The 12589-nt window shown below is 45.6% G+C and overlaps 1 protein-coding gene across 1 annotated transcript; it reads right to left on the bottom strand.

Annotated features, from left to right (window-relative positions):
- Positions 1–890: 890 nt before the first annotated feature.
- LOC120554615 (inhibin beta B chain-like) lies at positions 891–11606 on the bottom strand. Its single transcript, XM_039793630.1, has 2 exons — positions 10605–11606; positions 891–2653 (listed from the first exon to the last, which is right to left on the bottom strand). The coding sequence occupies exons 1-2, from the start codon at positions 10999–11001 to the stop codon at positions 1872–1874; spliced, it is 1179 nt and encodes a 392-aa protein (XP_039649564.1). The 5' UTR covers positions 11002–11606; the 3' UTR covers positions 891–1871.
- Between the last annotated feature and the right edge of the window lie 983 nt (positions 11607–12589).

Genomic DNA, 12589 nt, shown 5'->3' with positions numbered 1-12589 from the left:
CCTAACCGATTAGACTGACTGACATGTGTTGGTTACTGAAAGGTCTGTAAGCTACCTAACCGATAAGACTGACTGACATGTGTTGGTTACTGAAAGGTCTGTAAGCTACCTAACCGATAAGACTGACTGACATGTGTTGGTTACTGAAAGGTCTGTAAGCTACCTAACCGATAAGACTGACTGACATGTGTTGGTTACTGAAAGGTCTGTAAGCTACCTAACCGATAAGACTGACTGACATGTGTTGGTTACTGAAAGGTCTGTAAGCTACCTAACCGATTAGACTGACTGACATGTGTTGGTTACTGAAAGGTCTGTAAGCTACCTAACCGATTAGACTGACTGACATGTGTTGGTTACTGAAAGGTCTGTAAGCTACCTAACCGATAAGACTGACTGAACCAAACCAAAACGGGGACAGCAGTGTTTCCAAACGTCTCTGTTTTAGGCGCTCGGAAACGCTGAAGTAGTGCGGACGAGAGGCGTAACACGTAGTAGTGTAGATGTAGCCTAAATCATGATCTCAAACTATTTGCCCCCTCCTCTTTATCTTGTGGTGAACTTTTGAACCTGAAGTTCATATCTCAACATCCAAATCAAACTGTATTAAATCTGAGTGGTTTATAGCGAGTGTCAAAGTACTTAAAGATATAAATTTGAGGTATAATTTGGTGCTCGATTTTGTATTTTGAGGCGAGACATTGTTCCAAGGGAATCAAGTAAATTGAGGTTGCAAGTTCTTAGATTTAAGGAAAAATCGAGTGCAGAAATTACTTATTTGAGAAATGGATTCATAATTTGCAGACAGGAGTTGAGAAAAAAACAGATAAGATCTGAAGAAATCCCATCACAAGTCAGGGTCACCCTATAAAAAGTTAAAATACTCTTCCAACTTTTAGAAACATGCAACAGTGCGTCCTCAACAATTAACATCATGAAAAGACAAGAATCCAGAGCTGTGAAGAGATCGGAAACAACCTCCAGGGAATTTCGGGTGTGACACTTCACATTCCCACTCTACCTTTTAGTTAAAAGGATTATTTCACTGTTTATTGACTGCGTCAGCCTTGTTGAAAAGTCTCTACAGATTGTGTTTTTCAGTGTCCATCCGTTTTTTGGAATACGCCAAAAGTTCGCATCCACTCGTTTTATCGTGGAACAAAGTTTCTCTAAGACGTAGTGTGAATGGCCAGAAGTGCTGTATGTTGGTGAAGTTTGACCGATAACATTTTCAGTGCTTGTCCCGTGTGTTTGCACACGATTCTCTTGCAAAAAGAGGCATAGTTGAATCACCCCGATCTTCTTTGTGACTCATGTAAGGCTCCTCTGGAGACGTTATTTTCACGCTCAAGGTTGGGTTTACGTTCTACACATGAAGAGTTTAATTCCAAAACTTCTACACAAGTGGTGCCTACTCTAACAACGTGACTGATAGCAGGGAATTACATCAACTGATGCTGCTTTGTAAAGGCTAGTAGGTTACATAAGTCTTAGCAAACCAGATCCTCTCTATCTTAGAGATGTGTTTAACGAGGAACTTCAGAGATTGATTGTTTTTCCAAAGTGGATTTTTAAAGATTTGGAAGAGAACTCTTCACGTCCCTTTGAAGGAGACTGAATCGTTTCTACACAGAAACAGTTTTATAACGAAATATATCAACAGACATAAATATATATACAAGTTTTTGTGCAGGCATACATGAGGGTGTGTAGATATGTGTGGATGAGATTGTGTGTGCTCATGTTTTCTCTTATCTCCCATAAATATTCTGTTTCTATATTCATTTTGTTGTTGTTGTATCATCGTGAATCTGTTCGCAGTTTTAAGTTCTTCACTTCCACTTCCTTAAATAAACGGCAGTAAAACATACTCAAGCGCAGCCACACTCTTCGACGATCATGTTGGGAACGTCCCGTTTGACGATGTTGTACTCGTCGTCGAAGTAGAGCATGGACATGGTGCTGAGCTTGGTGGGGATGCAGCACGAGTTCATGGAGCCCGGGCTCATCCCACGCATGCGGTATTGGTTCACCACCGCTGTGTGGAAGGACGAGGCCGACCCGGGCACGCCCGCCATGTAGGCCGGGCAGTTCCCTTCGCAATAGTTCCCGTAGTAGCCCGAGGGCGCGATGATCCAGTCGTTCCAGCCGATGAGCCGGAAGTCTATGTAGAACTGCTGGCGACAGCACAGGCTGCTGCTGCCGTCGCACTCCAGCCCCCTCTTGCGGATGCGGTGTTTGCTGTCGACTTGTCGCGCCTGCACCACCAGGAACGGCCGGTGCGACTCGTCGTTGTGGTTGAGCAGGATCGGCACGACGCCTTCGGCCTCGCAGCCGTCGCAGCGCACGTCCAGGTTCTGGCGACGATCGCCCTTCTCGAACACCAACCGCACGGCGTCCGTTAGCGCGAAGGTGTGCCAGCCGCTGCGCTTCAGCTCCACGCGCTTCTCCACCAGGTCCCACTTGCTGCCGAGGCCCGGCTCCTGGTAGTACACCTTCACCGCCACCTTTCGCCGGGAGCGCGCCTCCGAAGGGGGCGGCAGCGGCAGCAGCTTGAAGTAGAGCCAGAGCGTGGCCTGCGTCACGTGCAGGTTCTGGTTCCCCTCGCTGGAGATCAGGAAGAACAGGCTGGACTTGGAGGTCACCATGTCATCTAAAGGAGGAAAAACACAGTGACACATAGACGGATTGGTTATTAATAAAGCAACACATGAGAGACTCTGAACAACCACCAAAAACTGAGCATCTGTAAGAACTAGGGCTGGGTTAAAATGATCGATTCTCCAGTTAAAGTCTTTGTTTAGTGATCTGAAGTTGGGTTTTTTTGAGCTTTTAAAGGGGAACTATGCAGTTTTTTTAGCTTAATTTACCTTAACTGAACAGCTTCGGAGTCATTGGAATGGTTAAGCTGTAGGAGGAGCTCTATAGAGTAACCTGTAGGGGGGGCTCTATAGAGAAACCTGTAGGGGGGGCTCTATATAGAAACCTGTAGAGGGGGCTCTATAGAGAAACCTGTAGAGGGGCTCTATAGAGAAACCTGTAGGGGGCTCTATAGAGTAACCTGTAGGGGAGCTCTATAGAGAAACCTGTAGGGGAGCTCTATAGAGAACCTGTAGAGGAGGCTCTATATAGAAACCTGTAGAGGAGGCTCTATATAGAAACCTGTAGAGGGGCTCTATAGAGAAACCTGTAGGGGGCTCTATAGAGTAACCTGTGGGGGGCTCTATAGAGAAACCTGTAGGGGGCTCTATAGAGTAACCTGTAGGGCTCTATAGAGTAACCTGTAGGGGCTCTATATAGAAACCTGTAGAGGGCTCTATAGAGAAACCTGTGGGGGCTCTATAGAGTAACCTGTAGGGGGCTCTATAGAGAAACCTGTAGGGGGGCTCTATAGAGTAACCTGTAGGGGGCTCTATAGAGTAACCTGTAGGGGGAGCTCTATAGAGAAACCTGTAGGGGGGGCTCTATAGAGTAACCTGTAGGGGGGGCTCTATATAGAAACCTGTAGAGGGGCTCTATAGAGAAACCTGTAGGGGGCTCTATAGAGTAACCTGTAGGGGGCTCTATAGAGAAACCTGTGGGGGGCTCTATAGAGTAACCTGTAGAGGGGCTCTATAGGGGTAACCTGTAGGGGGGCTCTATAGGAGTAACCTGTAGGGGGCTCTATAGAGAAACCTGGGGGGCTCTATATAGGAACCTGTAGAGGGCTCTATAGAGAAACCTGTAGGGGGCTCTATAGGAGTAACCTGTGGGGCTCTATAGAGTAACCTGTAGGGGGCTCTATAGAGTAACCTGTAGAGGGCTCTATAGAGTAACCTGTAAGGGGCTCTATAGAGAAACCTGTAGGGGCTCTATAGAGAAACCTGTGGGGGCTCTATAGAGAAACCTGTGGGGGGCTCTATAGAGTAACCTAGAGGGGCTCTATAGAGTAACCTGTAGGGGGAGCTCTATAGAGTAACCTGTAGGGGGCTCTATAGGAGTAACCTGTAGGAGGGGCTCTATAGAGTAACACTAGGGGGGCTCTATAGAGTAACCTGTAGGGGGCTCTATAGAGTAACCTGTAGGGGGAGCTCTATAGAGTAATCTGTAGGGGGAGCTCTATAGAGAAACCTGTGGGGGGCTCTATAGAGTAACCTGTAGGGGGGCTCTATAGAGAACCCCGTAGGGGCTCTATAGAGTAACCTGTAGGGGGGCTCTATAGAGAAACCTGTGGGGGGCTCTATAGAATCGTGTGGGGGGCTCTATAGAGAAACCTGTAGAGGGGCTCTATAGAGTAACCTGTAGAGGGGCTCTATAGAGAAACCTGTAGAGGGGCTCTATAGAGTAACCTGTAGAGGGGCTCTATAGAGTAACCTGTAGAGGGGCTCTATAGAGTAACCTGTAGGGGGGGCTCTATAGAGTAACCTGTAGAGGGGCTCTATAGAGAAACCTGTGGGGGGCTCTATAGAGAAACCTGTAGGGGGCTCTATAGAGTAACCTGTAGAGGGGGCTCTATAGAGAAACCTGTAGAGGGGTCTATAGAGAAACCTGTAGGGGGGCTCTATAGGAGTAACCTGTGGGGGCTCGTGTGAGGGGCTCTATAGAGAACCTGTGAGGGGCTCTATAGGAAACCTGTAGAGGGGGCTCTATAGAGAAACTGTGGGGGCTCTATAGAGGAACCTGTAGGAGGGCTCTATAGAGGGGGCTCTATAGGGAAACCTGTAGAGGGGCTCTATAGGAGTAACCTGTAGGGGCTCTATAGAGAAACCTGTGGGGGAGCTCTATAGAGAAAACCTGTGAGGGGGCTCTATAGAGAACCTGTGGGGGCTCTATAGAGTGACTGTAACGGGGGAGCTCTATAGAGAAACCTGTAGGGGGCTCTATAGAGTAAGCCTGTGGGGGGCTATATAGAGAACCTGTGGGGCGCTATAGACGTGCTGGGGGAGCTCTATAGAAAACCTGTAGGGGGCTCTATAGAGAAAACCTGTAGGGGAGGCTCTATAGAGAGAACCTGTAAGGGGGCTCTATAGAGAAACCTGTGGGGGCTCTATAGAGTAACCTGTGGGGGGCTCTATAGGTGTAGGGGGAGCTCTATAGAGAAACCTGTAGGGGGGCTCTATAGATAACCTGTGGGGGGCTCTATAGAGTAACCTGTAGGGGGGCTCTATAGAGAAACCTGTAGGGGGGCTCTATAGAGTAACCTGTAGGGGGGGCTCTATAGAGAAACCTGTAGGGGGAGCTCTATAGAGAAACCTGTAGGAGGAGCTCTATAGAGTAACCTGTAGGAGGAGCTCTATAGAGAAACCTGTAGGGGGGGCTCTATAGAGAAACCTGTAGGGGGAGCTCTATAGAGTAACCTGTAGGGGGGGCTCTATAGAGAAACCTGTAGGGGGGGCTCTATAGAGAAACCTGTAGGAGGAGCTCTATAGAGAAACCTGCCAGCAAAAAGCCAGAAAAACAGCAAAGAAATGGCCCAAACTGCATAGCGGCCCTTTAATACATGTCTTTTTACCATGGATGTATAAGTAAAAAAAAGTATTTATATATTATATATAATATATATTTTAAAACATATTTGAGAGTTGCTTGTTGCTTGTAGGGGTGGATGAAAGGGGGGTGTTTTCTAAAAAGCCCTGAATATTTTAGGTTTCTAAAGGGATCTAATATAATTGAGCAAGCTAAAAGTTCCCCACATTTCCTCGGCGTTGTTGGGGATCCTTGCTTTGCAATTAGAGCAGCCCAGATTATTATAGGATGGATTCAAATGTAGCAGATTTGTCAGTAAAACTCCAGAGTGTAAAAAAAAAATTGGCTTCACTCAGTTCAGGGTGGCAGCACAGATCCTGCGGACTGTGACAGGAAGGCGTTGGGCGCAGGGCCACTTGGCCTCCGAATTGGCCTAAATATGAGAAGGGGGGGGGCTTAAGAGAGCAGCACACAAAGCTTCAAAGGCATTGCATTGAATGCTGCTTGAAAATGAGATCTTATGGAGCCTAACTGTCCTCACAATGAGGCCTGAGAGCGTGTCGCAGGGCCAGGCAGTGCGGGAGATGCAGCAACAAAACTGGAAGAATGAAGACGCAAGAGAAACCATTTACATGACATTAGCTGATTCTCAGAAGCCGTGGCCGCTGCAACCAGCAGACTGCAAATGGTCAGAGGCTTTTTATTTCGGGGACCATCAGCTCGTTTGTGGAACGATTTAAAAGGTTTTGGAAGCAAGGCAACCGAGGGATTCAGAGCCACAATCTGAAATTCATTCAACATCTTTCTTAGAGATAAGTTTCTACAGATTAATCCTTTCTGTTTCCCCTGCAACTTTCCCACAACTAACGAATACCACAAGTGCTTGAACTAAACCAAACATGAAAGATGCATTTGATTCATCTCTTCACTTATTGGGCTTTCATTGTGTGTCTTTTAGCAAGCCAGTGGTCCCATTAAGGAAGGATAAAGTTTTGATGTTGAGCCGAGACATGTAAATATCCTGAGAGTTCTCCTGGGTAATTGATGGTTTGATGAAACAGGACTAGAAGCTCCTTAATTGACTGTGTTTTACATTGTAGGTACTTTATCTTGAGCTGCTTACAAAGCTTTCTTTTTTGATTAAGACGTGTGTGATATGTTGGTATTATTCAGGTTTTAGAAGCATTCTTTGGACATGTATACAGCACATCAATCAGGGTTTTTACCGCAGTTTGTGACAGTTTTCGGCATCTTGCCTGTTAACGGTTTAAGGCCCAAAAGAAAAGCCCACATTTCTGGTCGGAAGGAGAAACACAGCTACTTTTAAACATTATGAAAGACGTGGTCTTGAATATGAGCAAACAACGCAACGCCAACCTTTTCAAGAAGGTGGTTGAAGGAAAGAAAGAGGGAGGCTGTGTTCACGCGGCTGAACAAGTCCACCATCACTCAAAAACTGGAAGAAAAAAAATCCTGTTTTGCACGGCTGAATGTAAACGTGAATATTAGTCGAATATTAACTTTTATTATCTGTGTAAACAACTTGGAGGAATAATGTCTTTTTCAGAATAAGGAGCAAAAACTGGATTATTACGTGCATGTAAACCACCCGGGAGCTCTAGCTTTGAGACCAACAGTCTCACATCACTTTCTGCTTTTGCACCAACGAAGCACCAGAGCTAGAGAGATGCAAGGCGAACACGAGCTGATTGACAGCTGTCAGGTGAAGAAGATGAGTCATTCGTCATGTCTGAACCTCCTGAACTCTGAGAGCAGACCCAGAGGAAATGAGATTGACAGTTTCTGGGAAATCGGAGCGAGAGAAGACACAGAGTTCGGCACATGAACTTGAGATTGTGTAGCTGAAATACAGAACACGTCCTATCTGTGTATCTGAGGAAAAGACCAACCAGGCATCGCAAAAGCTTCCACGCGTGTTGCATTCATACTACAGAAATGTGCACAAATGCTATTCAAAGTTTTCGAAGGGAGCAGACTTTGTTGGTGATCATCAAAGCGAGCCTCGACAGGCATTACCTCATCCATCACAAGACGAGGTAATCTCTGAGTCATTACTCAGCAGCAGTTTAGATGTTGGATCAGGCTGCTTCAGATTAGAGCGCCGTTATCGCCCAGGCGAGATAAAAATCAAGAAGTTAAGTGCCTACAAAATGAAAACAAGAGGTTAAGATGAGCTGCAGGTGCAGATTTTTGCAGGTCTGTCAACAAGTACTCAATCAAACGTGACATAGCTCACTTATTGCGAACTGTCGGGCTCAAGGCAACATCTCAGATGCCTGTAATGTAGATATAAACCAACGGAGGAGTCTGATCAAGTCCGCTGAATGGCGCTGGAGGCTGTTGGGGAGTGGTCGTCTCACAATGAGTTCGAGGAGGATAGTTAAATGACGGTTTGAGAGAGAATTAATTGGTCACAGATCACCAGCTGCGTTGTCTGAGATGGTAATGAGATTTTTACATGAACTCCAGGACAAGATAACACTCAAAGACAGAGAGAGGTGGAGGACAAGGACCGCAAATGTGAATTAGTATTTGATATTAAGTGGTCAGAAAGTGTTTTTGAATCAAGTGATCATTGAAAAAAGAAAGACAGCAGCTGCTCTAACTGGCTTGCTGGGACATTGGGCAAATATTTAGGTCTTAAATTTGTTTCTGGTGAAAAGTGTTTAGTGCAGAATAACAGACAGATACAGAAGCCGCACTGTGTTGCAGCATAGATTGTGTAACATGCGAGTTACCCCTGCTTCCCAAAAAACTGTTTATAATGTCGTAGTAAAAAGCTAAATTTAGGCTTAAATTAAGCTTTAAAACCAGACTTCAAACTGAATTTTTGTCGGCATTTCTGCATTTCTGTGTGATCTTTACTGGAAATCTGTGGCTACAAAAATGATGACTCTCTTCTGTTTTTTAAGCCAGCTTTGCCACAACGCAGTGCTCGAGCAAACAGAGAAATGGAGAAGTCACGTGCATGATATCCTCGACGTTCAAATGGTTAAATGTGGTGGCTATTAGGACTGGACTTCCTTCTCTTTATTCAAAAACAGTGAATGAGCTAGGGGGGATTATACCGGGCCGCGCTGACAAAAACACACTAAAACTAAATATATAAAAACTGAAACTCAACCTTTCTTAAAAACTGAAACTAATCTAAAACTAGCACACACACACACACACACACACACTCTGTGAATTCTAATGGGGTGCCAGGCTGCAGGGTTCAGCCCATCAATCTGCATTCAGGCCGCGCGACGGCCGACACAAAAGCTCTGACCTTATACTGAGGGGACTGATTCAACACTGCCATGTCACACACACACACACACACACACACATACACACACACACATGAACACACAATATCCTGGATGTAGATGCATGTATACGCCAACGCAGACACTTGGAGTGGACGGACACACGTGGGCGAAGCAGGTGGTGTCGTTGATCATTTTCAGCCTCTTTTCAGCCGTCCCTGAGTAAATTGTTCCTCTGAGCCTTGTCGCCGTGCCATGTCCCCGCTGACAGCCGCTCTGCTCAGGGCCCGTAACGCAGCCAACTGGCAGGCGCACTGCGCCGAGGTGGAAGGTCTGCAACACAGCGGCCACAGAGAGAAACATCTGAAACTAAAAGGCTCTCAGCGGGGAGCGAAACCTCCGCCGACACCGAGCAAAGCTGCCCAAGTTTATGTCTGTGTGTGCCCAGGGTTTCTAGGAAAGTGAACACAGCACTGGGGTGGAAGCCAGGAGTCCCAGATGTCCAACGTTCTCTCCAGCACACGAATGCAGCATGCTTAAAAAAACAGCTCTTTCAGCTCTCCATCCACCAAACTACATTCATGACTTCTGCATTTCTTGGACTTTGGACAACTTTGTTGTTGGAAAAACTTGGAAACATCCTCTTTCCAAGTTTGTTGACAGACTTAACGAATGTAAAGCTGTCTCTAAACTCTGTAAACAGCAGGATTAAAGGATACCAAATGCAGCAAAACCCATGCTAAAAAATCTAAATTATTATCAGCTTTCCATTCACCAAACTACATTCAAATGTTTTGCGATTCTGTGATCGATAAATCTATACGATAACATCCTGTTTCCAAGTTTTTTGACGTAAAATATGCACAGCTGCCTGCACAATCCCACACTTTAATGTTTCTTAACTCTCTGAACAGCTTTGTGTGACTTCAAGGGTACAAACCGACACATGATGACACCCCAGGACTTGTTTTTATAGTCAGTGTGCAAGCGCAGAGTGTAAAAACAAGTATTAATACAGCTTTGGGAATTGCGATATTCAACCATGCAGGTATGGCAGCTGTTTGCACAGCCTGTGCTTTTATTTTTGGCGGGTTTTCAAGCCCCTGTATCAACATCTGTTCAACATCAGCATTTTCCTTGGGTTGTTTCTCATTCAGTCAGTATATATATAGACACACACACACACACACACACACACACACACATACACATACACACACATACAGAAAGCAGAGTGCCAGGTTCACCAGCTATGCATCAGATAACATTTCAGATATTGAGTTTCAAAGTTCAACAAAGTGTCCTGCTTCATTTCACTGAACCTGCAGCGTCAAAAAGCCACACATAAGTTCAATTTAAGTTTTTCATTGATAAATTGATGCACTTTTCCGGTTTGGATGCTGTGTGTTTTTAAAGATAAGAGGATATTTTTTTTAGGGGGTAGCCTAATTGAATGTTTAGGATTAGCTGCATCATGATCATCTCTGCCTCTGCTGCATTTCTCATCCTTCAAAAACGAACTTAGTGCAAGATGCTGTCAGCTCTTCTCCCGGCAGGATGTGTTGGATTGTTGCAAAGACAAATGATATCACGGTAAACTGAGTCCTGCTTTAATTTTCTGTAAAAAACCGCAGCAAAAAATCTACGAGGATTTCCAATTTCTCAATAAAAATCGAAATGTTTTCTTAATTTTGTTGAAATAAGTTGACACTTACAGTGGCTGATCTTACTTTCTGTGGTTTGTTTCTAAGAAAATGTGTGAAAAATGTTAAACGTAATTGAAATCAGGTTGAACTTTCTCGTTAGAAGTGTCAGATTTATGTCAGTTTCTCTTTAGAAAAAGTTCAATTTAAGCCTGAAAACGTGCAGCACGTCTCCATCACGCACCTTTCTCCGCAAAGCTGATGATCTCCGAGCTCTCCTCCAGCACGTCGTTGCTCATCGGGTGTCCGTCCAGGTTGGGGATCTCCACCCTCCCGTCCTCGCGCAGCCTCCCCGCGTGGAGCTTCCGCAGTGCCGTCACCATGGCCGCTTTCGACACCGGGTGCGTGATGTTGGGTCTCTCCCGCATCTGCAGCCTGCTCAGGATGTGCCTCTTCACCGCCTCCAGGAAGTCCACGTTCAGCCGGCCGGACTCCGGGTCCTCCGGCTGAGCCACGCCGCAGGACGCGCAGGTATCCCGGGACGCTGTGTGCGCCTCCGCCTCGGTCCCGGGTGCAGTGGTGCAGCGGATGGAGAGCGCGCAAGCCACGAAGAGTGCCAGTCGGAAAAGACAGCTACTCATTTTCTGTTTGAGGAGGAGTAGAATAACTTTGTCTCTATTTTGTCAGAGTTAAAACCACAAAAAAACAAACAAAATAAGGATAAAAAGAAAAGCTCAGTCCCGAGCTTTCTCCATGCGTAACGGCTCAGTTTTACGCACTGCTTGGATGCCTCTCGGTGCAGGTTACTTCCATCCAGTCGAAGATGCTGTGCAGGAGATCTCTTTACTACATCGTTATGTGGATGTCTTTGGTCATTCTCAACAACAGCCTGCTTTGAAACGTGAAGCAGAGTCCTCTTTACTCCGCTTTTTTGGGACTCTTTGTTGCAGTTTGGAGAAGAAAATGTGTTTAAAATCTCTCGTTAACATATTCCACAAACCGAGAAGAATCCGAATCCCACTTGGACATTTTTTAAAGTTCAATCCATCATTTGTTTGGTCCACAGACACATGATCAGCTCATCATCATAATCATCCTCTTCTTCGCTTTTTTATTTCTCTAAATATGTTTCAAACGAGTCCCGGCGTGCTGCTGCTGCCTTAGTGCCGCTGCGCAATTCAAAAGAAGAGGAAGAGAGGAGGGAGGTGTGCCAGTGAGCGCACCGAGGAGCGTTTCCATTCTGGCGTCTGAGACTCTGCATCAGCCACACACCGACAACTTGATAAATACAGGGAGTCAGAACCAGCGGGGCGGGGCCAGAGGGGAGAGGGGGGCGGGGTTAGGGTCCTCCCGGGGGAGAAATCAATGAATTATTCCTGAAGGGATACATATGATCTCTAATACTCCCAAAGTGACCGAAATCGGCTTTTTTCACCAGAAAGTTACATTTCCTCTGATTTCACTTCATTTCTCTCAACAGCTGTTTTCTCTTCTAATATTTGTAGTTTTACCTTAAAACCTCCTTCCTACCTTCTTCCCTTTTTCATTCTTTCTTTCCTTCAATTTGTCCATCTTTCCTGCCTTCTTACTTTCCTTCCTTATTTCCTTCTTTCTTTTCTTTCCTTCCTTCCTTCCCTTTTTCCTTCCTTTCTTTCCTTCATTTTCCCTTCTTCCCTTTTTCATTCTTTCCTTCCTTCCCTCCTTCCTTCCCTTTTTCCTTCCTTTCTTTCCTTCATTTTCCCTTCTTCCCTTTTTCATTCTTTCCTTTTTTCCTTCTTCCTTTCCTTCAATTTGTCCATCTTTCCTGCCTTCTTTCTTTCCTTCCTTATTTCCTTATTTACTTTTTCCTTCTTTCTTTTCTTTCCTTCCCTCCTTCTTTCCTTCCTTCCTTTTTAGGCTGTGTGTTTGTGTGTGTGTGTCTGTATGTGTGCGTGTCTGTGTGTGTGTCTGTGTGTCTGTGTGTGTGTGTGTGTGTGTGTCTGTATCTATGTCTGTGTGTGTATCTGTGTGTGTGTATATGTGTGTGTGTGTCTGTGTGTGTGTATGTGTGTGTGTGTGTGTGTGTGTCTGTGTATGTATGTGTCTGTCTGTCTGTCTGTGTGTGTCTGTGTGTGTGTCTGTATGTGTATGTGTGTGTATGTGTGTCTGTGTGTGTCTGTGTGTGTGTGTGTGTGTGTGTGTGTGTCTGTGTATGTATGTGTCTGTGTGTGTCTGTGGGTGTGTGTATGT

The sequence above is a fragment of the Perca fluviatilis genome, chromosome 24 (assembly GCF_010015445.1).
Source record: "Perca fluviatilis chromosome 24, GENO_Pfluv_1.0, whole genome shotgun sequence".
Taxonomy (NCBI): Eukaryota; Metazoa; Chordata; class Actinopteri; order Perciformes; family Percidae; genus Perca; species Perca fluviatilis.
The sequence above is the reverse complement of the archived record's forward strand: the minus strand, read 5'-3'. Positions and strand labels throughout refer to the sequence as shown.

Bases quoted from the DNA above. Each gene is read 5' to 3' on its own strand.
- LOC120554615 (XM_039793630.1), bottom strand. From the start codon at position 11,001: ATGAGTAGCTGTCTTTTCCGACTGGCACTCTTCGTGGCTTGCGCGCTC. The intron at 2,654-10,604 runs GTGCGTGATGGA...TTCCTCCTTTAG, and splicing joins CATCAGCTTTGCGGAGAAAG to ATGACATGGTGACCTCCAAG.